Source organism: Zeugodacus cucurbitae, chromosome 5 (assembly GCF_028554725.1).
Source record: "Zeugodacus cucurbitae isolate PBARC_wt_2022May chromosome 5, idZeuCucr1.2, whole genome shotgun sequence".
In the NCBI taxonomy this organism is placed as follows: domain Eukaryota; kingdom Metazoa; phylum Arthropoda; class Insecta; order Diptera; family Tephritidae; genus Zeugodacus; species Zeugodacus cucurbitae.
In genome coordinates this window covers 14,164,252-14,190,602 of record NC_071670.1, presented here as the reverse complement: position 1 = coordinate 14,190,602, position 26,351 = coordinate 14,164,252, and the positions used below count along the sequence as shown (strand labels likewise).

At 31.3% G+C, this 26,351-nt stretch overlaps 2 protein-coding genes and 1 long non-coding RNA gene across 5 annotated transcripts; 1 reads left to right on the top strand and 2 right to left on the bottom strand.

Moving 5' to 3' along the window:
• Positions 1-1,351: 1,351 nt before the first annotated feature.
• On the bottom strand, positions 1,352-8,605 carry LOC105219520 (RILP-like protein homolog). Its single transcript, XM_011195717.3, has 5 exons — positions 7,833-8,605; positions 7,463-7,771; positions 6,309-6,775; positions 5,900-5,995; positions 1,352-4,637 (listed from the first exon to the last, which is right to left on the bottom strand). The coding sequence occupies exons 1-5, from the start codon at positions 8,136-8,138 to the stop codon at positions 4,532-4,534; spliced, it is 1,284 nt and encodes a 427-aa protein (XP_011194019.2). The 5' UTR covers positions 8,139-8,605; the 3' UTR covers positions 1,352-4,531.
• Positions 8,606-8,913: 308 nt separating this feature from the next.
• On the top strand, positions 8,914-23,175 carry Zfyve1_3 (zinc finger FYVE domain-containing protein 1). Of its 3 annotated transcripts, none has more exons than XM_011195716.3 (9): positions 8,914-9,360; positions 16,022-16,447; positions 16,510-16,720; positions 16,787-17,232; positions 18,351-18,514; positions 18,604-18,778; positions 18,841-19,033; positions 21,095-21,199; positions 21,288-23,175. In XM_011195716.3, exons 1-9 carry the CDS (start codon positions 9,292-9,294, stop codon positions 21,743-21,745), a joined length of 2,247 nt encoding a protein of 748 aa, XP_011194018.1. In that variant the 5' UTR covers positions 8,914-9,291; the 3' UTR covers positions 21,746-23,175. The 3 variants fall into 3 exon arrangements, with proteins under 3 accessions (XP_011194018.1, XP_011194016.1, XP_011194017.1); XM_011195714.3 differs by having other exon boundaries at positions 21,026-21,199; XM_011195715.3 differs by lacking the exon at positions 8,914-9,360 and adding an exon at positions 14,205-14,387 and having other exon boundaries at positions 21,026-21,199.
• Positions 13,710-14,012, bottom strand: LOC105219517 (uncharacterized). Its single transcript, XR_852174.3, has 2 exons — positions 13,873-14,012; positions 13,710-13,818 (listed from the first exon to the last, which is right to left on the bottom strand). It is a non-coding gene; the product is annotated as an uncharacterized LOC105219517 (long non-coding RNA).
• Positions 23,176-26,351: the final 3,176 nt, after the last annotated feature.

Sequence of the window (26,351 nt, the reverse complement as noted above, 5' to 3'; positions counted from 1 at the left end):
ATGCAAATAGTAAGAGTACTGTATATGAAAATAAAAGTTTAAGTATTTTTTTTATTCAAATTTAAAATGGTTCATCAGACTGTGTTTCTCTAAAAACTGGCTGTCGTTCGCAGAAAAAGCTCAAGCTATTTTTAGACAAATTTACAAGTGCAAAAAAAGCAATAAAGCACATATTGAACTTTTGAAAAATTGTGGCGAAAGCTTTTTGTGTATAATACCTTTAATTCGTGTGTATTTAAGACAAAATAAAAATGTTGCTTTTCCATTGCAAATTACAAATAATTTTGTATTTTTCCTGTAATTTCTATAAACTACAATAATTAACTTTTTTGCTTTTATTTTGCATTTTTTTTTTGTATACATAAGTGCATTCGCGTGAAATGTCTGTGATTAATTGGCTAATAGTTGTGGCATATTTTAATTTATATAATTTTATATTTTTATTAATAATTTTTCTTCGTTTTTCTTGTAAACTTTATGCAATTTTCAAATATCTCATTTCAAATACATGCATATGTCGTCATACATAACCTAGCGCTTTTTGTTAATTAACTTTTCAATTTTTATTTCAATACATATGTACATATGTATCTTATTAAAAATAGTGTGAAGAGCAGTCAATTAGTAACGTTTATAATTAAAAATATAAATTTTCTAGCATGAAAGCTCTTTTAAAAAACTTTAACTGAAAGCAATACAACATCTCGCTTGTATCATTAAAAAATTGGCCTACTGAATTAAAACATAAAAAAACTAAAACAAAATCAACTTTGAAATCCAGCTTAAAAGCTCTTTTCAAATCCATCACAATTTTCAAACAACTTTGGAATAAACACAAAATAATGCACACGCTGATAAATATCAAAAGTTTTTTTATTATAATTCTCCCTTTGTTATCCCACAAAGCTTTGAACGCTTAGTTGATTAAAGCTCGCGAAATCTTGCAATTATTTTTTTTACGATAATTTGTCATCAAAGCTCTATAATAAATCACGAATAAACTCACAACAAAAGTGCAAAAATCAATCAACTTTGAAATCCAGCTTAAAAGCTCTTGCCAAAATTCATCACATCTTTTAAACAACTGTGGCATATGTCATAATAATGCAAACGCTGATAAATATAAACAGTTTTTTTAACACAAAGCTTTGAACGCATATTTGAAAAAAAAAGCTCGCGAAAGCTTGCAATTATTTTTGACGTGAATTCATCAGTAAAACTTTATAGCGACTATCAAAATTGTATGCAATTTTTAAATTTATACAAGGTTTATATCAACGAGCTTTCAAAACTTTAAGAAAAAAAATTCAGAAGCTTTCCTTTTTAAGCTTTATTGTATATGTATTTTAAATATAGGACATTTATACTGCCATATGCGTAGCCTTCTTAATAAATTATTGAATAGGAATATCAAAATACTATATGCTACTAATTGCTTGCCCAACACTGTACTGAAATAATTTTTTTTGTTTTTCTTTTTTTTCATACAACTCGCGCTACTCAACGAACATTGTTTCATTCTCAAAACTACAAATACAATAAATTTTGTATGTTTACAGTATCAATATCAATATTATAATGATTATTTATGTTTTTAATTAAAATGATTTTCATATTTTTAGTCAGCTACTCAACGTTACTCGTAGCTAAAAAATGTGCTGCTGAGGCACTATATATTTTTCTTTTGTGATTAAAATACTTAGATATACATACATACATATGTATATGCTAATTTGTGTGGTTGTATGTAAATGAATGAGCTTTTGTGGCCACTGATAAGAGGATGGTGATAAAAAGAAAAGTTCAAATAATTTTTGAAAATTTTGTTTTTGCTATACATTTTTATTTTTTATAAACATATTTATTTTTAAATTTTTTATAATAATTTTATATAGTTTTAATTTTTTATTATTTTATTTTAATAATTTTTTTCAAGTTCACTGGTTTATTTTGTTAATTATTGATTTTTAAACAGCCTAGAAGTATGCAACGCTTATCGGCAATATAAATAAATAAATAAATAAATAAAATATATTCAAATGTTGGTTTGTCAAATCCTTTAACCTCTTTCAGACGAAGTATTCAAATATTTTAGTTTCTTAACTGTTTTTAGGCGCCTAGCCAAACGAAAAAAAATTCAAAAAGCTTTCAAAATTTATCAAAAGCTTATTGTTTCAAATTTTTAAATAATTTTTAAAACTCCAACTCAGCCTTTAAACAATAAATGTCAAAAAAAAATTCGTAAGATTTGCATACTTTTAGGCGTATTTATAAATTTCTAAAGAAAAATCCAAAAAAAATATTTTATAATAATTTAAGAAAATCTTCTCACTTAAACTCTTAAAAATTTGGCCATTTTCGCTCAACTTTTTTATATTTGTCTCATATTTTTGTTTTAATATTTTTCAATAAACAATGTTTTCCAACTTTATTTTGCAAAACATGCAATATGTAACTGCGCAAATATTATATTATATATGTAAGTATAAGAACCTTGTACTACATTTAAATATAATATGCAATATTTGTTGACAATAACTTGCCATCTTTCATATATTTTGGTATAATAGTTTCACAAAAAGTAGACGCGGAAGCAGTCGGTAAGGTGTTTAACAAAAAAAAATATCGTGCATACACCCAAATATACGAATGCATGTATATGTAAAAGACTGGAAGCGCCACATATTAGGTCCGTTCGAAATAAATGCAGTTCTTAAGGAATTAGGGTGGTTCAAAATATTTTTAAAGATTTTTTGTTTTCGTTGCTGACAAATTTTTTTATGTAAATTATTTCATTAAAAAAATTAAAACTTTTAAAATAATAATTTTTATTAAAGAATATGTATAATTTAAACCAAAAATTATGCTCAGTATAAAAATTTGGTATAATATGCTTTATATACCAAAACAGATCTATTACAAACCATGGAATCTTGTTTAGTTAAATTTCAAGGCTTCAAAGGCATTTTTATAAGTTAGTATGTCGGTATTTTGGTTTTTTAAATTTAAAAAATTTAAGTTTTAATAAAAAAAACTTTCTGAAAAAATTTTTAAAAATTTTGTATAACGTATTAAAAAAATATAAATTAAATTTTAAAAGCTTTAAATACAACTTTTTAATTACTTATTTTTCAAAAATTTATTTAAGAAATATTTGTTCATGTTTTTTTTTTAATCTCTAGAATCAAATATTTTTTCGAATACTGATGTAATGCCGTGGTAGAAATTCAAAAAAAAGTATATATAAAAAAACGTGAGTTTAAAAGTAGTACGATTAAAAAAATTTCGAATAAAAAAATTTGAAAATATGTATAAATATTTTTATGCATACTCGCGCTATATACTCCTAGTTCGAATTGCACTTTCTAAAATTTTTAAAATAATTATTTTTTACATGCAATGCAATAGGCATTTAACATTTTAAACTAAATATAATTTAAAACAATTTTTATTTTCAATTTTTTGCCTTAAAGCTTCACTGACATGTTTTCGAAAAATAAGTATATTTTAAAAACAAACTTTTGATGATATTTCACTTAACATTTATAATAAATTAATAAACACATGCAAAATTTACATTTAATTTACTTGTTGTGCACGGGACTTTGGAAAAAATAGCACCTTACAATAAATATAAAAAAATAAATAATTACATACATACACATTACATGGCATGTGGCACATGTGTGAACATATTTATAAACATACGTGCTTTGTGCTTAATAAACTAAATGGAAAAATTGTGTAGAAGACAATAAATATATATATATATGTTTGTATATAAAATAGAAAACACTTATAAACATATTTGGCTTTAGTGTAAATATTTAAGGACGATAAATGTACAAAATTTCGAAGACGCGTTAATATTAAGTCTAGAAATACTTGCGAGGCGCATAAAACAACACAAATAAGTTAAGTAGCGTTGAAAAGACACAAACAATAAATTTTGTGCAGCAGAGCTTTTTAAACTTAACACACGCAATATATTTTTTGTTATGCACTTTATTAGCATTTATAATGCACATTTGACTAATTAGCTGCTTAATATGTGTACGCAAGCCTTAAAAAAGTATTAAAATAACATAATACTTCCCATACAAAACGTTTGAAATCACAATTTTAATTTTTTTTTTTTGAAAGAAACATTAATTTTCATTAGTATTAATTAGCTGCTCATCACTTTTTTCACACATTTGCCGGTCCATTTTAAAAACTTATTTTTTTTTTGCACTGCCACCAAGCATTTAAAAATAACACACGTTGCACAAAATAAAAAATATACATAACCTAAAAAAAATGGTACATTTATCGCCCTTTTTGTGTTAATATCAACGCATTCACATATTAATTGTATATTTTCGTAGTGTAAAGAGTTTTTTTCAGCATAAAGAGGAATGTTTAGCATTTCCAGCTAAAATGTGTGTCACTGAGATTTTGGTTTTCATTTAACAACACCTGCTTCCATTAAAATCAAAAATTAATATTTATGCACAAAAAATTTTCATCACAGCAAAAAATTTGCAGCAATTTACTTGACCTCCATATTGCCTGGTGTGGCGGAGAGTGCCATTTTCGAAAGGGTAGCCAAGGAACGTTTGGAAGTGTCCGAAGTGTCGGAAAACAGGCGGCGGAAACTAAAAGGAAATTAAATAATTTTAATACGTAATTTTCAAGTAAAATTTACAAAAATATATAAAAAATAATTAATAAAAAAAATATATAAATATTTACATTTAAAAAAATTTAAAAAATAAATAAAGGCAAATAAAAAATTAAAAATATTTAAATTTCATTATAATTATTATTTTTTTATTTTTAATTATTAATTTAAAAAAAATTTTAATTTTTTAATTTTAAATTTTAATTTTTTAATTTTTAATTAATAATAATAAAAAAATAAATATATTGAAATTTAAATATTTTTAAATTTTTTTATTTGTTTTTATTTATTTTTTTATTTTAATGTAAATATTTTTATTTTTTTTTAATTTTTGGTATATAAATATATTTTTCATTTTTTTACAAAATGAAAAAAAATATAAATAATAAAACTATTTACATTTAAAAAATTTAAAAAATAAATAAAGGCAAATAAAAAATTAAAAATATTTAAATTTCATTACAATTATTTTTTTTTAATTATTAATTTAAAAAAAATTTTAATTTTTTAATTTTAAATTTTAATTTTTTAATTTTTAATTAATAATAAAAAACATAATTGTATTGAAAGTTAAATATTTTTAAATTTTTAAATTTTTTATATTTGTATTTATTAATTTTTTTATTTTAATTTAATTTTTTTTTCTAATGTAAATATTTTAATTTTTTTTTTAATTTTTGGTATATAAATATATTTTTCATTTTTTTATAAAATGAAAAAAAAAAAATAAATAATAAAACTATTTACATTTAAAAAATAAAAAAAGGCAAATAAAAATTAAAAAATATTTAAATTTCATTATAATTATTTTTTTTACTATTAATTATTAATTTTAAAAAATTTTAATTTTTTAATTTTTAATTAATAATAAAAAAAATAATTATATTGAAATTTAATTATTTTAAAATTTTTTTATTTGCTTTTATTTATTTTTTTATTTTATTTTAATTTTTTTAAATGTAAATATTTAAACTTTTTTATTTTTTTTAATTTTTAGTATATAAATATATTTTTAATATATATTTTTAATTCCTTAATTTTTAATTAATAATTTAAAAAAAAAATTAAAAATACATATTTCAATTTTAAAAAAATTGTAAAAATAAACAGAAATTAAAAATATTTAAATTTCAATATAATTAATTTTTTTATTTATAATTAATTTTTTTTTTTTTGTTAATTATATTTATTTATTTTTTATTTTTTGGTTATTATTATATTTTTGTATGCACTCACAATTTGCGTATGCCCGATTCACTACTCTTCTTCCAAGGAGCATCGTCTGGCTCATATGGTAGTGGTCCTTGTACAGGTGCATCATGGTCAGGTGGTCTAAAAAAATAAACAAAAATACATATGTAAAACAACAAAAGCACACAATAAACACACACATAAAAGAAACACACAGAAAGAAAACACAACAGCCAAAAAGAAAAATGAAACTGAAAGCTAAACATAACAATAAATAATAAAAGTGTAGACCTTTCAAATGCTTACAATAATTGTAAAGCACTATGCAGCTAGAGCGCCACTTGTCACCACTCAAGCGCAGCCTCCGCCACCTACACAGCATACAATAACTGCAACACTATCACATACACACACACACACCCGGCACACTCAAAACTATACGCCTTCTACTCACGTGCCACACACTGCTTCATGCGCCTCTTGTGATTCCTCATCAACATCATCATCGTCGTCGTCATAATCATACGAACTTGAGTCACCACCCCCACCACCGCTGACACCACCGGCCGCTGTCGTTTTGACATTACTGGGCTTGAGTGCCTTCAACTCTTCGGTCAAATTGTCAACAGTGGTGATTAATTCGTCACGTTCACAAATTAACTCCTTCAATTGTAGCGTTGTGTAGCGCGGACGATTCGGATCGTTGGGGTCGTCGCTGCATGATTTTACCAAATCTTCATTCTCCTTCTCAGCCAAGCCCAGTTGCTTGCGTAATTGATTAATGTCACGATATTGGTCCTGTAGTTGGGCGAGAAAGTCGGCGCGCTCCTCGCACAGCGTCTTCACCTGAGACTGCAACATTTTGCGTCGACGATGTGCATCGCGTCCAGACGATTTCAAGCGATCCATTTGTATGTGTAGCTGTAAAGGAGAAGAAACGAAATAACAAAAATTAAATATTATAGGCGCAATGCAAAGGATATTATGCAAAAGTGAGTGGGTGGGTGGTGAGTGTGAAAAAAAAAATTATAAAAACAAACGCCTACACACAAATACATGCATGCGCATGGGAATGCTATTGACGTGCAGCAAAACTTTTCAAGTTAGGGCGCAACGACAATGTTGCTGCATAGGCAGCCGCAGATAATTGGCAACGAGTTGATTAAATTAGCCAAAGTTAACGAGCGTTAAATACATTTTATGATGACCTCAATAATGGCAAAATCAGCATACTACGTCGTGGAGTAATTAAATTCAAGCGAAGAATTTGCTATGGTTAAGCAGCAAAAGGTGGTACACCAAATGTGTAGGCGCATAATATAATTGGCTTTAATGGATTTGTGACTTAATTTGAAAAAATAACTGGATTTATTTTGTCATGAAATGTTATGTTATGCGTTGTCTGAGCTATTTATTAGTATTTTAGTTTCTAGTACAAAATTATATGGTTTTTCTAACGATTATTGGATATATTATATAGTATATTCTTGTATATATATTAAAAGCACCTAATAAATAATTCACTCAAAGGCTCATATACCACTGATAAATAAAGAGAAAATATAATGTACTCATATCAAAACCTTTTTCCCCGCTTGCAAAACTTACATTTTCGATTTCGCCATATTTTTCCTGCAATTCATGTTCCTTATCTTTCAACTCGTCCCGTTGTTTGTAAATTTGTTCTTTTAAACGTTGCAGCACTTGCGTGTCGGTTAGTGCCGCATTCAACTCATTATTTGTAATACTTATGATGCTTTCCGTTAAACTAGCGCCCAAACCGGAAGAGTGTGCTGAAGACGATTGCAAATCTTGCGTTTGTTTAACAAGACGTTTGTTTTCATCCTGTAATGTTTGTACCATTTCAACCAATTCATTGGTTTCGGTACGCCATTGCTCCTCAAGTACCTCCATTTCCTGTTAAACAAAATAAAAAATTATTCATTTGACAGCAATGCAAAAGGCAGAAAATATTTACCCTTTCGAAACGCCTACGGTACTCTGCCTTTTCGGATTTTTCACTCTCTAGTTGTGCTATCTTTTCGCGCAACTCTTGTATTATTGCATTTTCGCGCTCATTTTTCGTCGCTAATGCTTCCAGCAGCTCCAACGTATTGATGATTTTGGGCATTATACCAGTTACGGCATCGGTGCCGTAGCGATCGATAATTCTTTCATATTCCTTGCCAATATCGGTTGCTAGATCGTAGACATCAACCACAGCGATGTCATCGATGGCATCCAAAACCATTTCACCCATTTCATTTATGTGAAAACCGGGCATGTATAGTTGAAGCGCCGCTAAAGATGTTTTACAAGCAAATTTGTCGAGTTGTAAACAAAAAAAAAACTAAATTTATATTCGTAGGAGATTTCTGCAAACTTTTTCTGCCAATGCAACGCTATATCTGCAGCACTTTTTCTTTTTTATAAAAGAAACTAAATTATTAATTTGTACTATTGCGCCCCTTAAGTTTAACAGCTGCAAGCTTTATCTACCAACGATGCTCCTTGTGCACTTCTGCCTTCACACACACGGCTTCGTATATATATCTTAAATTTGTTTACAAAATGTACACAGCAATTTTAACTAATATTTAAACAACAAGCGCAGGACTATAGCAACTTTATATATTTAGAAAGTTAATAAACACTTTGTTAATTTTAAAATAAGCAGATATCTAAAGGATGCACCAGCTGAAAATGTTTCAATACTCCTTTTTGTGCTGTTTCGGAAAATTTGCATGAGTAATATCAGCAGATAGCAGATGACGACATGCAGTGTTGTATTCGAGCGTATGCAGAAATTATAAAAGGTCTATCATCGTCAAATTATTTTTTCTTTTTTTAATATAGATTGTATGTCATTTACGGTTGCAAACCTTTATTAATAAATATTAAAAATAATAAAATTTAACAATTCTAAAATCAATTTACAATAAGTTAACATGGCATGTACTCGGTTAGTACTATTTTCTAAAATTACCTGATAACTACCAAGGTTTGGCAACACTGTGTTCTATTTCTCAGTTCGTTTCTTTATTATTGCAATGTTGTCTGATTTGTTTTCTTCTTGGTGTTGCATTATTTGTCAAGTTGTGAAAATATAAACTGCCTATAGAATTGCAAATTTTAACTAGTTATCGCATACAAATTTAAAAGTAATAAAAACAATAGTAGTAAATGTACAATAATCTGTGTGATTTACGCAGTTTAAGGCGTGGCAAAGTAAATAAAGGAAACTACTAAAATCGGCGGTGCTAAAGCGTTTCCGTTGCCTTTGTATTGACATTCGAGGAATTTCATTAACGCCAGACAAAGCGAGTTTTCTGATTGCATGCAAATCCAAAACGAAGTTTTGGAAAATTTTATAATATTTCGTTTAAAAACTAAAGTATTTCAAAAACATCGTGTTTAATTTAGCTAACCGGTGTATAATGTTTAATAAACACTTAGCAGCAAATTCGGCAATAATGGAGGCGCTGGAAACACCACCTGGGATAAGGGTAAGTGTTGAAATATATTTTTAAGTTGTCGTTTTTTGATGTTTACTATTAAGCCTCTCTATTACAAGCATATATATTTTCGCAAAAGTTATGGTGATTCAATGACTTTGAAAAAAAACAGTGGAAAGAGCAAACGACAAAACAAAACACATGTCTCAAAAACATGAATTGCGTATCAGAAATTAACCACTAAATTGCTTAAAAATATCAAGAAATTAAAATATAATTTATTTATGGGGTTTTTGATAAATGATGCTTGTGTAAAACCACAGCTGCGGTGATAACGCAATAGCTGCCTCATGCAAATTTCATATTGATAGAGCAGCAATGGCATTCGGTGCACACATATTTAGTTTTATATTTATATGTATATGCAACAATCAAAACTCGTAAGGCATGTTGGAAGGAGGTGTGTCACTGTACTTTGCTTGAGACGTGAATATGAAATTGCAAACTGTGCTGATAACGTAGATTGGCCTCCTCAGCTTGAGACTGTATAGCGCCATTGAAATAAAGATTACAATTATGCGACTTTGAATACAACCTTTTGACTTACACTATCTTCTCAAAACAAAAATATTTATATGGAAATTTTGGAAAAAAAAATATATTAATTGCTATAAAAGCAACGCAATGACTCTTGTCATAACACGTGTTTTTATAATACAATAGTATTTGAATTCTGCTGATTTCGCATATACGTTTTTTTTTGTAAATCGGTTTTTAATTTACTTCAACTGGCACATAACTAATATATCGTTACTCATTCAATAAAAACACATAAGCATCTGCGTTTGTGTATGTTGTACAACATTGCTAATTATTTGTTGATTTCCAATTGCATTCTGTGGCTTTGACACTGACACCAACAGCTGATTGAAACGTGACCATCTCAAGTTGTGTATATTCAAACTTTCCTTTGTATTCGACCACATCTACATATACATGAATGTTTGTGCATATAGCAAATTATAAAGTCTAATTAGCATGTTTGTGACTACTTTGAGGCAGTTTTGTTTATAAACAAACACATATTCCTAGTTGTATGTGTAAGCTTATTTACATATAAATAATTTGTTGTATAGATACCTTTATTATTAACATGCGACATTTGTACTATTCAACGGTCATATTTATGTACATATGTATGTATTTTAATAATCACGAAATCGAATTGCGTAATAATACCACAATCTTTATAGTTAACGAAGAAATAAAGCTTTGAAATGTGAAATTTAAAAAATCATAAAAAGTATTGAAGTCATCGTACTTTTTTAAAAAGTAATAAAATACAAAGTTCTAATATGACTAACTAAATGCATACGTATAAGTTTGTACTGACTACTGAGACAAAACAGCTTTGCATACAATTTTGTATTATTCTTTTCTTTTTTTTTTTGCTCATTTACAGTTTGTTAGTGTAAATTTAATTTTCAAATCCAGTTTTAATAAATTGTAGCTTTAATAATTTAAAAAAAACACAACAGCTGATGAGAATATGTAAATATATACACATATGTATGTGAGTGTTTTTTAGACAAACCCAGTAAAAAAATCGGATGATCCAAAGATTAATCTTAGATCACTCCTTTGCGAGTAATGGATTACTCCACAATGCTCCGAGGCCCATGCATTTATTACTCCTTTTTAACATAGCATGTCCTTAATTTTAATGGAGCGCAAACCGAGCATTCTTTTGAGCTCTTTTTGACCTCCGAAACGAGAGCAGAGGAAGTGATCTTTTTTATCTCCAGAAGGAGCACAAAAAGAGTAATGATTTTTGCCTCCAGAAAGAGCACAAAAAAGAGTAATATTATTTACATCCAAAAAGAGTAGAGAAAAATATAAACTGTTTTTTAAATAATTGAATTCAATGTTTTAATTTTCAAAATATAAGTATTAGTAATTCACATAAATTATAAATACATTGTATATGCATAGTTATAATTATTTAAAATCCAGTTATGATTTAGGAATTTTCCTGAGACGAAGCAGATTTTATTGAATAGGTCTTTCGGTAAAATGTTGCCTTACATTTTCGAAGGGCCAGTTTAATCGCCTTGTCAAAATCCCCGTAAGTCGAATGTGTTTCTTTAATTGATTCTGCAAAAGATGAAAAAATACATACATATATGAATAAGTTATTTAAGATAAAATATACAAAACTCAGATCTTACCGAAAAAGAAAAAGTTAAACAGCCTCTCGATTCTTTGTAGAAAATGTTTGAATTTCTTTTTTCACTAATCGCCTTAGGTGACGCTTAGAATAAATATTTTCACACAATTTTTTTAAATTAATTATCACTTTTTACCCGTATATATTCGCGACAGTTGACCACTTTTTATCTGATTATATTCATGATACTACAATAAGGTTCACGCGTTGATTACAAAATTCAGACTATTTTAAAGTGACAAAATGCGCGTTTATTGTAAACAAAAGAATTCCACAAAAATTAACAGTTATGATTATGGCCGTTATGGTTAATCCGTTATTGATACATTTTGGAGTAATAAACGAGCAATAGAAGTATGTGTTAGCATATTAATAGCTCGTCTATTCCTCCAAAATGTATCAATAAGCGAGGAAACGATTTTTGTAAAAACTAACGAAAATGCTTCCTACAACATAAACTAACATTTTTTTTTAATTAACGAAACTGCCTTCATTACTCACTTAATGCTCGAAATGGATGAACAAGTAATTACTCCTTTATTACTCAATTTTGGTAATAATCGAAAGATTTTTTACTGGGAATATACATACATACATACATATTGACAATGGTAAATGTGTAGATTATGTATGTATGTATATTTGTATTTAATATAACCTTTTTTTAAAGCTCTCCAAATTGAAGTATGAATCATTTAGCCCAAATGTCATAAAAGACGCGATATACTATGTACATACAATCATATTACGAATAATGTGTAATTGTATATTTCGGATGTAGATAACAGAATTAAGCACATTTTGTCTAGATTCCTTTTGAGTTATACATTTTTAACATTGCTGTTGTAAATGTGTCTTATACTTATCTTAAAAATAAAATATAATACTGTATTTACATTCTATACATAGTACATGTTCACTATACATATTCTTGTATTCTCATTTATAATTATCTTATCGAATATGTTCATATGTTTACATATATATATTGTTAATTCATATAAACGTATTTAAAATATATATTTCCTTTTGTGATTTTCACATGCGTATGTATATATGTACGTATTTATGTGCGCTTGCAGTAAAAATATAATGGAAACAAAAACGTGCTAGCTTTCATTGCCGCACATTGACTTCTGTAGGCGGTTTTTAACAATATCTTATCGCATTCGTGTAATAAACGGATTCATATGCGTAGTATAGTAAAAAATTGTACATTTTATTCAAAACAGTATATATATTATCTAAAACCTTATGGATTTTTTGTTCTGAAAATCAATGCCAAATCTTTATTAAATTCATAATTAGTAAATACTTTAAGACGTAATGATGACCGATATATCATAAAAAAATTCTTTTTTACTTTGTCAAGCAATTATTAGGTAGTTGTTGTAGCAGCTCAAATATAAATATGTATTTATGAAATGAATGAAAGGGGGTTCCCCGAATAAAACCAAGTTACGTTAGAAAAAACTCAAACACATGACAAACTTGGTTATCTTTGTGCGAGACAGTTCTCTTCATTGCCAAAAAAAAAGTTGGTTCTAAAAAACGAGGTTGGTCGTGGAGGCAAATCCACTCCCTTAAGCTTCCTCTCCATCCTCGACGATGAGTGTCCGTCCATGAGAGGTTTCTCTATAAATGTTTAATGTGAACTCTAATATAAATATGGTGTGTTTCTAGTACGAAACTGCTATATACAGTTGAACTTCCCTAACTCGAATCACCACAATCTACAAAAAAGCTTCGAGTTTGAGAGACTTCGAGTTATAGAACTTTTCATTAAAACCTTCGTTACATGATTTATGCAAACCATAAGTGTAATATCCAATTTTTTATCCTTAAAAACGATAAGAGACACTTTTAAAATTCTGCCTAATTTTTTTTTTTTTTTTATTTTGTCGATCTTTGAGTTATTGAAGTTCGATTTATGGAAGGTAATTTGTATGAAATTTGATATTGCCAATTCAAGAATTCAAGTTATGGCGAACTTTGAGTTAAAGAAGTTCGAGTTATAGAAGTTCACCAGTATTGATATATTTTTATTTATAGTGTGTCTACATATATATTTACACCTTAAAACAATTTTTTATATAAAGTCACAAAAACATATTCATACAGATTTAATTTTTTTTTTTTTTTTTTTTTTTTTTGCTGCAAATATACATCTGCACTGTGTAGCTCATTATCATTATGCCTTTCCACTTGCATTTCGTCTGACGTAGCGTACATTTATCTCCAGTATTTACCGTTCCGCTGCACCTTATCACTCTCTGAGTATTCTGCTAAATTTCACACTGATTTTATTGTTGTTGTTATTTTATTTATTTATTTACCGCAACTCAGCTGTTCTTTGCTTTGTCTCCATCTTTGTATTTACTATTATTATTATTATTTAGCAAAAAGAAAAACTGCAGTCAACCAACCACAAAGCGACAGCAATAGCCTTTCGGCCAAGTAGAGTAAAGCAACAAGCCAAGCAACCGCTCAAATCAATTGCGAAATTTCAGTTTAATTCTTTTTCGCAGTGACAGAAGTGCTGCGTATTTTTATTTATTTAAAAATTTTCGATTTCACTTTTTGTTTTTTTTTTATTTTAATTTATTAATGTGTGCTACAATTCTCTTTTATACTTTTTTCCTCCGATAAGTGGATATATAAGTGTAAATAAATATGCCTAGCTGTTGTGCGGCGTGCCTATGTGTTTAATATAATTGCGAAACTGAAGTTGTGTACATTACAAAAATATATATTTTTTATACATATCCACATATCATAATTGCCTACGGATTATTGAAACAAAATTCTTGTGTTTAAAATGATGTGGATGGCCGTGTCGTTGGATGATGAGGTGAGAAGTCGCAGCACGTTTTGAAATAAAAATGTTTGCACGTTTTATTCGGAAATTTCTAGAGTTCCTTAACTCGAAAATTAAAAACAAATAAAATCACAGTTACTTAGTCAAAATTACATATGTGTATTTAGTCATAAGTGGTCAAAGATAACTAAGTGGTGTGGCGGTCACCTTGCTGTAGTGCTTAGAAGTGCACATTGCGCCTCACTCTGTGGTGTCCGGTTGCATTGAAGGGAGCAATTGCGAACTTTGAGTTCATCTCTGTATTAAAGAAATGTTCCTCATGGCATCCTCAAGTCATTCGTAACATGTTAAAAAGGAATTGGATAAAAAAAACTCAAGCAAATAAATAACAAAGCTGTAAGCGTCAATTATACATATACAGGGGTTTTCAATCAGAGCGCTACAAAAACGGTTTGGGATATCAATGAAATTCTTTATTCCTGTGAATAAAAGTCAAAGGCTTGTAGAAGTCCAAGCGCTGAACCCAATTTTCGACCGTTTTCATGAATAAATCGGCCGATACTGCTGCAATTTCACATTCGATATTCGTACGAAGTTCATCAATCGTCGCTGGCTTGTTGGCGTAGACCATAGACTTCACGTAGCCCCACAAGAAATAGTCTAACAGCGTCAAATAGCACGTTCGAGGCAGACTGGGCCATTTCGTTCACCAAACTTAGTTTTCAATAAATTGATTGTGACATTCGCTGTGTGGCTTGTGGTACTGTCCTGTTGTTACCACATATTCTCCAAGTCTATATCATCTAATTCGGGACAAAAATATTCAGTTATTATTAAGCGCTAGCGATTACCATTCACAGTAGCATACCGACCTTGATCATCTCGGAAGAAGTACGGCCCAATGAATAATTTTTTCGGGATACAATGGTGACTCATGGAGTACGTGTGGATTGCTGTCTGACCAATAACGCATATTTCACTTATTGACGAAACCATTCAGCCAAAAACGAGCCTCATCGCTGAAATAATTTTTCGATGAAAATCCGAATTATTTTCAAGTTGTTGCTCAACCAAATTCACGAACAGACTATGTTTCTGGTGGTCAAGGAACTTTAGTTCTTACGTCAATTTGATCTTGTATGGATGTAGGCCAACCCTTTATACGAAACCTTCTATTCGATCAATAATTCGACCAGCAGCATCAGCGAAATCGAAGAGGCGTTTTTTATGCACTGAATATCGGACCACCTTAAAGGCAAGACAAATAACGCCGCAATAACGGGCCTTGGCAGGGTAAATTCCGGTATCGTAGAACCGGCTGTTGTAGGAATTGTGAATGTTGTTGTTGTTGTAGTGGCATAAAAACATTCCCCAAATAATTTTAAGGAATGCTGCCAATTTCACAGTTCTTGGACGTATAAAAATCTGAGTCCGTTCCGATTACGTGGAAACGACTCTCGTGTGTCGGTTCTACAGGACTATCAGATATCCATTGGATGAACGTACCGTAAATAGTAGATATTGGATTAGTTTTTCTGTCCTCATTCATCAAATTAAGCACAAAAATCTTTACTGACTATAAACTATCTGCTGTATGCTTCCGAAACGAACTCCGAATTAAATCTTGCCAAAAACACAAATTTAATGTTCTCCTTCTCATTTTACAGCCGGATGCCGCAACGCGTCCAACCAATGCCGCAAGCGGTGATTTCACATCAATCGACTGCTGCACACCTGTTGCCAAATATGAGCTGCCCGATAACTCCACAGATCATTCATTTCTACTAATGGATGCTGAAGAAAACTTACGCATACCGACAGCGGAACGTTTTCGTCAGCGACTCAAATGTAGCGATGAAACAAAAATCAAAGTGATCTCCATATTCGGCAACACTGGTGATGGCAAGTCGCACACCATGAATCACACTTTCTTCGAGGGCGCTGAGGTATTTAAGACGTCAGCGGAGCAGAATTCCTGCACGATAGGCGTATATGCTGCGCTGCAGCGCAATATGGATGTGCTCTGTCTGGATACGGAGGGCCTGTTGGGCACATCCAAACAGAAGAATCGACGCACGCGCATGTTGCTGAAGGTAAATACGTTATGCACTTGACTTAACAAATTTTGTTACTTAACAAATCTGCTGCATTACAGATACTCGCAGTGTCGGATATTGTCATTTATCGCACACGTTCCGAGCGCTTGCACAGCGATATGTACGAGTTTTTGGGCTCTGCATCGGAAGCATTCAGTTTGCATTTCGCGCAGGCACTACAATCGCTGCCAGTGCCAGGCACAGCGCAAACGCTTGGGCCCGCCGTCTTTATCTTCCACGAAACGCAGCACACAAATCCGCTTGACAGCTGTAAGTGGTTGAAAAATAGTTTTTATTATTTATTAATATATTTCATAATGTTTTGCTTTATTGCAGCTGTTGCTGAAAGCGCCGAAGATCAATTGCGCAAACACTTCGACATGCATAACCATAAAATTAACGCGTTCAGCTCGTTGCGTTACATTGGCGTACAGACGCCGAAACACATGTCCACCGATTATAGCAAACTAAAGAATGCCATCAAATTGGAAATCGCCAATACCACCGTACGTTCGCCACGTCATCCCAGTGTTGTGTTCAAAGCGATGAATGCGCTCAATACGAAATTCTCCGGTGAGATTATTGAAGAAGCCATCAATCCGTTTCCCGAGCAATTTTTCACCTGCCCGGTGCGTTGTGAGGCATGCAATCAGCGTTGTCAACGTTCAATGGGTCATCTGAGTGACGGCGATGGGCATATGAATCAAAACCAATGTAATTATCAACATCAGTATGACAATAAGAAGTATATGTGTGAGAAATGCTACAACAAAGGAAAATTGGTGAGTGAAAATTCTAAGTTTTTGAATAATTAATTTTATTATTTATTGTTTTAAAAGGATTTTTTATGTAAAATTAGTACGTAGGTTTATTTCCGAGTCGACTATTAGTTTTTGAGGTTATTTGGAAACTTCTACTAGTTGTTGTACCGTTACCACGATACTTGGGAGCTGTTCGTTGTAATCAAAACAAACCAAGACTTTTATAAGACATCTTTCTAAAAACTCTTTGGAAACTTTTTAATAACTTTACGTGTGGTGAGATTAGGGATCAAGTCAAACGCTAGTTGCCAAAGTTGATTGAAAGAAGGCAAAGAGGAATCATTCAAGCATTTCCTCCTTAAATGTCCAGCATTTAACAAGTCAAGGTTAAGTTAAGTTAAAACACCTCGGCAAACACAGCTTCGGCAAACGCAGCGAAGTGACTGGAATCGGAAATACACTTAAAAACTTTGTAATAGAGTCCAAACACTCCTACCTATCCAGACTGAACCCCGACATACAGAATATATGTCCTGCATGATACTAGTCACCTCTTTGCATGCCCAACGAACCCGACTCATCTAATACCCCTTTCAGTCTGGTCCGACCCCATTAAAATAGTATGTTTCCTGGGCCTCCCATTAGATGACCTCGACGACAACTAGACTTGTGCTTTCCATTCCAGCATGGCTGGACAATATTACAACTACCAGTATTTGGGTGCCACAAAGGATAGTCGAAACTGTCTGAAGTGGGGCTTTCTGCAACCTAACCTAGCCTAACTTTACTCGAACAACCACTCAATATTAAAATCACACTTACATGGATTTGTATCCAAAACTATTAGAGGAGAGGCAGGTAGTTCTCCCAAGCAATTCGAGTTGTGGTCGATTCGAAAATGCAACTCTCTAGTGGATAGTCTAGTAAGGGGCTAATTGCCTGACTAATCGTATGTAGGATTGAACGGTATTGCGCTTCGTTTCAACTCTTAGCTAAACTAGCACATAATGAGTAATACCGGTTCTCTTCGGGAGCACTTTTTCAATTACCGATCTTTTTTCGCAGACTTCGAAGAAATTTAATACTGTTTACTTCTATATTAAATGCCAATCATGTTCTCATTTAATTTATCCCCGCAGAACGTCGTCACATTTAGCACACAAACGCGAAGTGATAGCTCATGGTCCGGACTGGCCAAATATGCATGGAAGGGCGCCGTTATTGATTGTCCCACATGTGGCGAAATTTATAGATCACGCCAATATTGGTTTGGCAATAAGTCACCAGAAGAGACGGCTGTTAGGTAAATGCATTATTACTGATTTTTCTAATATGTATTTGTATATTTTTAACCATAATAAACTCTTTCTTTTTTTTTTTTTGCTCTTACAGATCTATTATTGTGCACGCTTGGGAGCCAAAAGGTCCCACACACTCGGCACAAATGGTGCTGGATAAAGTATCGACGCTCGGAGATGCACTGCCGAAAATACATCCGAATGCCGTAACCGGTTGGTTAGCCGACTGGGTAGCGCCCAGTTATTGGAAGCCAAATAGTGAAATTATTGTAAATATAAAATTCTTTTTTTTTAATATTGAAAACTAATTAACAGCCATTTTTCTTTGTAGTGTTGCCATGCATGTAAGAAAGTTTTCGAAAATACCGGTTTGCTTAAACATCATTGTCGCTGCTGTGGTGAGGGTTTTTGTCACGCATGCAGTATGAAACGGTTGCCAGTACCATCGCGTGGCTGGAAAGATCCGGTGCGTGTGTGTAATATATGTTATACGCTGTTGCAGAAGCAGCCGAATGGTGTACCGGGTAAGAGGAGTCTATGTCAAGTTATCGTATAAGTACATACATATGGTTTTTCTGATTAATTGGTTGTTGAATGCTGAAAAAACGTCTGTCCCACATGTGAAACTAGATTAGTGTAATTATTAACACTTTTGATTTTCTAATTGTACCATTTGGTGAATTTGGTGGAACTTGTCGAGGTAACAGCCCTTGAATTCCGGGTAAAATTAAATTAAATCGTTACCTCGACCTGACTTGTTGTGAGAATGGGGTTACTAATTCTAAAATTGTGTTCTTCTAAAAATGAGTAAATACAGTTAAACTTCCATAATTCGAAGTTCTCCATAAATCGACCTCTTGAATTGACAATATAATCAAATTACATACAAATTACCTTCCATAACTCGAAGTTTTTAATTGGAAACGGTGCTTTCGTGATTCTCAGTGTAAGTTCGAAGTAAGCACCAAATTTTGATTTTGAATATGTTCTTGTATGGTAGAACTAAAAAATGGAATATATTATTGCTGAATTAAAAAACTCTCCCGCATAACAGTTTTCGTAAAAAAATTTTATTATAATTAGGGTATTCACAAGGTGTCATATTAGCTGTCATCGATTGGCTAACTGCTATAGACAAGCCAATCGAACAAACTTTCCGAATTTTCATACGAACTGGCATCACTGAAATCGAATTGTCTATACTTGGTCGCACTGAACTGTGTTTTTTGCAACAAACTTAATTTTTATTAAAGTTTTTTATTCAATAAATTCAATACAAAAATAATTACGATTTATCTGCGCCTGCCATTTCATTTGTGTATAGCAATTTTTATTATTTTGACAGTAATTTGTCCTTTGAGCCGTTCACAATAGTAAAATGGTGCCAAAATGTGTAAAACAAAACTTGGTAGCACTCAGCTAGCGACGATAGAATTTTTAATGAGGTACTCGCATACTCTCCTGCACGAATTCAACTAGATAACTTTGTTTTTGCTTTCACATGTAAAATTTGTGACATGCGACCCGCGCCCAAATATAGCGAGCAGAGAAGTGACCAATCGATGGCAGCTATTGTGTCATATCGTCATATTGTCATATTTTTTTATGACTGCCATATCAACACTGTTGTTGTTTCACATGCAAAATTAAAATATGACTCATACAACATTGCGTGGTATGTTTCTTGAGTTCGTTATTCTATATTTGGCCAAAACCAGATATATGTTCGTATTTTCCAGATATATGCAATGTGCGGTATAAATCGGTTGAGAAGTGTTCGGGCAGAAGGGCAGGAGCAAAACCGACCACTGACCGACCCAAAAAAACCGGTTCTTCACAGAAAACCGACTACCCACTCGTCGAAGTTTTGCTCCAAAACGCCCCAAAAAAACCGAAAAAAATCGGCAGCAAGTGCCCCTACCCACTACTACTACTACTTTTTGCGGCATATGCCTAGTACTGCAGAAACCGGTTACTTTTTGGAACCGGTTTTTTTTGGGACACACTCGTGGCAGTGTGGACGGTCGGTGGGTGGGGCTTTGGGGGCGTTTTGGAGCAAAACTTCGACGAGTGGGTAGTCGGTTTTCTGTGAAGAACCGCTTTTTTTGGGTCGGTTTTGCTCGTGCCCTTCTGCCCGAACACTTCTCAACCGATTTATACCGCAGATTGTATATATCTGGAAAATACGGACATATATCTGGTTTTGGCCTCACAAAAATCGCTATGATTAAGTGTAGAAATATGACAAAATATGACATACAACAGTTAAGAGTGCTCACAAGTGTCGTATTTTTAAGAATATTAAAATATGACATAAGACATACAACAAAGCTTGTGAATTGCCAAATCATATTTTGATAGTCTCAAATTTTGACTTTGCGTTTTGAATGAACATTCTAATTTCTTTTAAGTACGAATTGCATTTTTTAATAATTTTGAACATTTTCATTTCAAATTGTTTCATTTTCTAAAACAAATACATCTATATACATATATATACATTTCTTATTGTACAGCAAATACAACCGAAGCATTTAATCATACCAATTCCAATTCAAATTCAAATCCAAATAATAATATCACAGGCCAAACAACGACCGAGCCAGCTGACATATGTCTGCGCCAAATCGGTGAGGTAATCATCAATCCGTTGGGCAACATAACGAAGGGCGCTTACGAGTTTACCAAAGGTATGCATATGATAACAAATAAAAATTATATTTTATTTTTTTATTTATTAAAAATTTACTAAATTCACTTCCTGTTTCACTTCCAAAGGCATCATCAAGGACACTGCACGCCCCTCATACTGGGTATCTGACGGCAGTTCGCCCACGTGCCACATTTGTCAGACGCTGTTCGGCACAGCCGAAGAGCTAGCCATAGCTAAGGCAAGCGGCGCCCCCGGCAGCAGTGCATGCGCAAATCACACCGACACACAAGCAAAAGAGAATATTGCCAATGGCAATATGAGTGACAGTGTCGCCAGTAATTTATCGAATGGCGGTGGCAAGTGTAATAATCAACCAACGCCGATTGGACATTGTCCGCGTCATCACTGTCGGCGCTGCGGTCAAGCGGTGTGTGAGAAATGCTCACAACAACGCCAGCCAGTGCCGGAGCATGGCTGGGATGAGCCAGTGCGTGTCTGTGATAAGTGTGCCGATCCAAAGCAATGCGAACCAAACGCTAGCAGCAGCAGCAGCAATAATGCTAATAATGTTAGCGTCGATTGAATGTGCACACAGCGCATGCGCATATAATTATTTGCTTTATTATGATTTTGTTTTTGTTTGAAGTTTGCATTTATACGCATACGCCACTTGCACGTGGTGGCATTTGCACATTGGACTGAGCAGCAAAAGGCCTAAAAATCGTTTTCGTAAATTTTCACGCATAAATACATACATACATAACCAATGCTACATTTTTTCCATTGATATTCATTTTTACACATTGTATGCGTGCAAATTAATTACATATATACATACTTATGTATGTATATATATATGCATATATATATATATATCTGAAGCATATAAGCGTTTAAAGACCCAGTGAAATGTTCAGCTATGCATTTCTAAATACAAACAATGGTCAGTTGATTTTGAAATAAATGGTCAGTCGTACCATAAGTAAATATTTTATGTTTCTATGACAATGGTAAATTATTATAACTGTGCTTTTGTGTTAAAATAGCATAAGTCGTGTTTGCCTAATTAGTTATTTGGATTGTTAGTAAAACTCTATCTCTGCTCTAAGCCAACTTAATTCGTTGCACTCAAGTAGTTGTACTGTTCGAGTTGTTAAACAACTTAAAATCACATAGAAGCAGTAAGCGAGCGCCGCTTAACTCAAATTCACCACTTTTGTTAAAGTCAACATAAGCTACTTTTGCATACTGTCACCGTTATAAGAGTTAACAACTCGCACGCAAATTATTTTTGCAATGAAATTTTACTCGACGCTGCGAAATATGAAAAAAAAAATTTCGCGGCGCAAACATGTTTCAAAAAAATAAAAGTATTTTTAATTTACAGTTACTACACATATGCACTTCTTTTAAGTTTTTTTTCTTGATTTTAAAACTTCAAAAACCTGCAATTTACCGTTATACGCTTCATATTATACATGCATATATATATATATACATATATATGTATATATGTGTATAGAAAAATTAAAAAATATTAAAAAAAAAAAATCGATTTACTTTCAAAAGGCTACAAAATTGTAATGAATGATTGTGATACTTGATAAGCGTTTATATATAGTTATATGATTGTTTATTTGTATGCATTGTGTGATGCTAAATGCTATCCCCAATTTATATTTACCACTTAGAGTTACTATAAGTTGCATGGTAAAATATAAAATATAAGCTACATAGGTATGCTACTAATTTCGGCGTTGTTATGTAACCTTACCAGCGCAAGTATGTGCAATTTGTTGTTAGTCGAAAAGAGAAAAAAAAACAACATTTGACTACAACAAATATGTATATCTTGCTATATACATATATATATATATACAAAATTGTAATAAAAAAACTATGTTTATACGCTAACTTAATGGATTCAGTGTTATGCTAATTTAGTTAAACAATTTAAGTGAAGTGAAAAGTAGTTGACTTGTATCCAAATAAATTTGTTTGTCTGAAAATTTACTGTTTATGTTTTTTTTCCAAATATTGTATGCAACAAATGATGAAATTCAAATTTTTTTCACTGTAATATTTCTGCGTAATATAAGAGAATTAAATAAAATTACAACTTTTTCTTATTAACTCAGTTTTGTAGTGTTATTTTGTACTTCTTTAGCTCTTTTTTTATATGTACACTTCGAAAAGTAAGCAATTTTTCAGTGTTTCTTTGTTTTGGTGCGCTTGTAAAAGCATTGTTCACCACGAAGTGTGGTGAATAAGGTTGTAAACAGAAAAGCTTTAGAAAACAGACTACTGAAACTAAAGCTTTCTAAGGCACAGTTCAATAATGAGTTGGGCAGTCAGAAGCGTAACGAAAAGTACGTACAACTTGATAGTAAATTTGGGGTTACTAGTACTCCAGTTTTGTTCACATAACGGTTGTTTGTAAGTCATAAAACTACACGAGTTAGATATAGGATTATATATATCAAAATGATCAGGTTGACGAGACGAGTTAAAATCCGTCCGTGCAAAGGATAACTTGAATAAAAATTAAGATTGGTACACAGTTCCTTGGGAATAGCAACCCTGCTATTGAAAATGGACGTAATCGGACCAATGGCACGCCCACAAATGGCGAAAACCGAACATCTATATAGTGTCACAACTAAATAAAGTTATATAATTAAAATTTAATATAAAGGATCGCACTAGGAAGGGGCATATCTGGATGAAATATTTTTTGAAAAGTCGTCCTGGCCCAACTCATATTAAGTTTTTTGTACATATCTCGTCGACTATATAACCAAACTTTCTACAGTCACTTCCCTTACGTACCCCATTACACACCAGAAAAAAAAGTTGAAATCGGATAATAACCACGCCCTCCTCCCATACAAAGGTTATGTTGAAAATTACTAAAAGTGCGTTAACTCACTAATGAAAAACATCATACTTACTAAATTTTACAGAAGAAAAGGCACTAGGAAGCTGCACTAAGATTTGTTTATAAAATGAAAAATGGGCGTGGCGTCGACCACTTATGAGTCAAAACCCATATCTCCGGAACTACTCGACCAATTTTAATGAAATTCTGTGCACAATATTTTATTGACATCCTAATGACATGGATGGAAGATGGCCGAAATCGGTTCACAACTACGACTACTTCCAATATAACGCAACTTTGAATTCCATCTGATTCCTTCACTTTACAATATATACATATGTACATCGGGAACCAATGAAGATAGCGGAATAAAACTTAACACAAATACTGTATTTGAGCTATGGCATCGCTTGTGGAAAAATTGTCGAAATCGGACTATAACTTTTCAATGCCCCGGATATCGAACATGATCAGTGCTTAAAGGTAATTTTTCATCGAAAATATTGGTAAATTTCTCAGATATTGTAATGTAATTCAGAGAAAATCTTTTTCTTCTAATAGTGTGTCTTTGTACCAAAAATGGTTGAAATCGGTTCATAACTTCCCCTAGCTCCCATATACCTAATTATAGGTTTTTCAAAAATAACGTGGGCTTTATTCCACATATATCGGTTAATATGTGAGAGATTTTAGCAAAATTAAGGGAGCCGCCGAATATATGGATCAAATTGTGTTATCTTTATAAAATTACATCAATTGCGAGAGTGTAAAATGCTCGGTTGCACTCGAACTTTCCTTACTTATTTCGAAGGCATTTACGGAGTAAAAGTGTTGTTGTTGATGATATACATATTGTTGTTGTTGTAACGGCATAAAAATTAATTTTTAACTACTTACATATGCTATTTAATATTTGCTCGAAAACTCAGTCAAAGCATCGTTTCAAAAAACTTTGAAAGCCTTACCTTAAAAATCATTTTATAAAATTAAGTATTTTTAACTTCAAAATTTATTACCGACATTTTGTTAAGAACTGCGCTGAAAAATCAACTTAAAAATAAAAAAAAAATTCATTTGATTGTTACAACAAAAAATAATAAACTATTTATAAAAAAATTAAAAATACACAAAAAATTGTCTGGAAGATGCAGAAAAAAATGCATATGCACCGACTTTTTTTTAATTGAATGCCTTTGTTTCAAATTTTTTATCAAGTGCGCCTAAATTTTTCCTACAAAAGAATTTTTCCTGAAATAAAACATTTATGTTCATAACTCTATTTTCAAAGCTTTTTTTCTCTTTATTACTACTCATACATTTTTTGCAATTGTTTGTTTACATTAGATCATTACAAAGTATTTATCTAGATAGCTAGAGGCAGTACATTTATATAAGAGGGTACAAAACAAAACATTTGAAAGATAAATACAATATTGAAGTATAAATTTATTATATAGATGTGTAATAGAAATATAGGAAAAACATAAAAAAATAATATAATAATATTAAAAAATTAAAAAAATATATATATTTTAAATATATATTTTATTTTAATTTTTTGTTTAAAAAAAATTTCATAAACAAAAAAATTACAAGTAAACAATTTTTAAGTAATAAAAAATACAAATTACTTTTTTAACACGTTGGCTGCCAGTGTATCACCGGTGATCACATCAAAAAACTACTCCCAGTTGCCAAGCAAAAAAATACATGTTGTGCTTAGAGTTACAACGGGATTTTTTTACCATGAATAAAAACCATGCTCCCATGCTAAATATTTTTTCTTTCAAAATTAACTTACGTCTTTCTTAAAACTCCTTCCGTTAAGGCCCCAACCCCTAAATTCTAGAGGCCTAGGCGTGTATCACCGGTGATACATTGGCACCTGGGAGTAGTTTTTTGTTGTGATCACCGGTGATACATTGGCAGCCAACGTGTTAAACATCAATTTAATTTTCAGATTTTTTGTAAGCTTGAGATTTTAAAGTGCGATTTCAGTAATTTTCATAGGTGTTTTAAATTAATCGATTTTCACTAAGGGTATGTTAAATATTTGAATTACAAAAAGGAAAATACGCACAATACAATGAAGTGGATAATTTAATTAAAAAGTATAAAAAACTACTAATACTACAAATCTGTGCAAAATTATAATTATTTTTTACTTCATTTTAAATTATTTGATTTAATTTTAAATTTTTAAGAATTAATTAGTTTAATTTAATTTATTTAGTTTAATTTCACTGTTATGTTTACAAAACTGGTTTTATGCTTTAATATAAAATTTTCAGTGAATGCTGTTTACTTT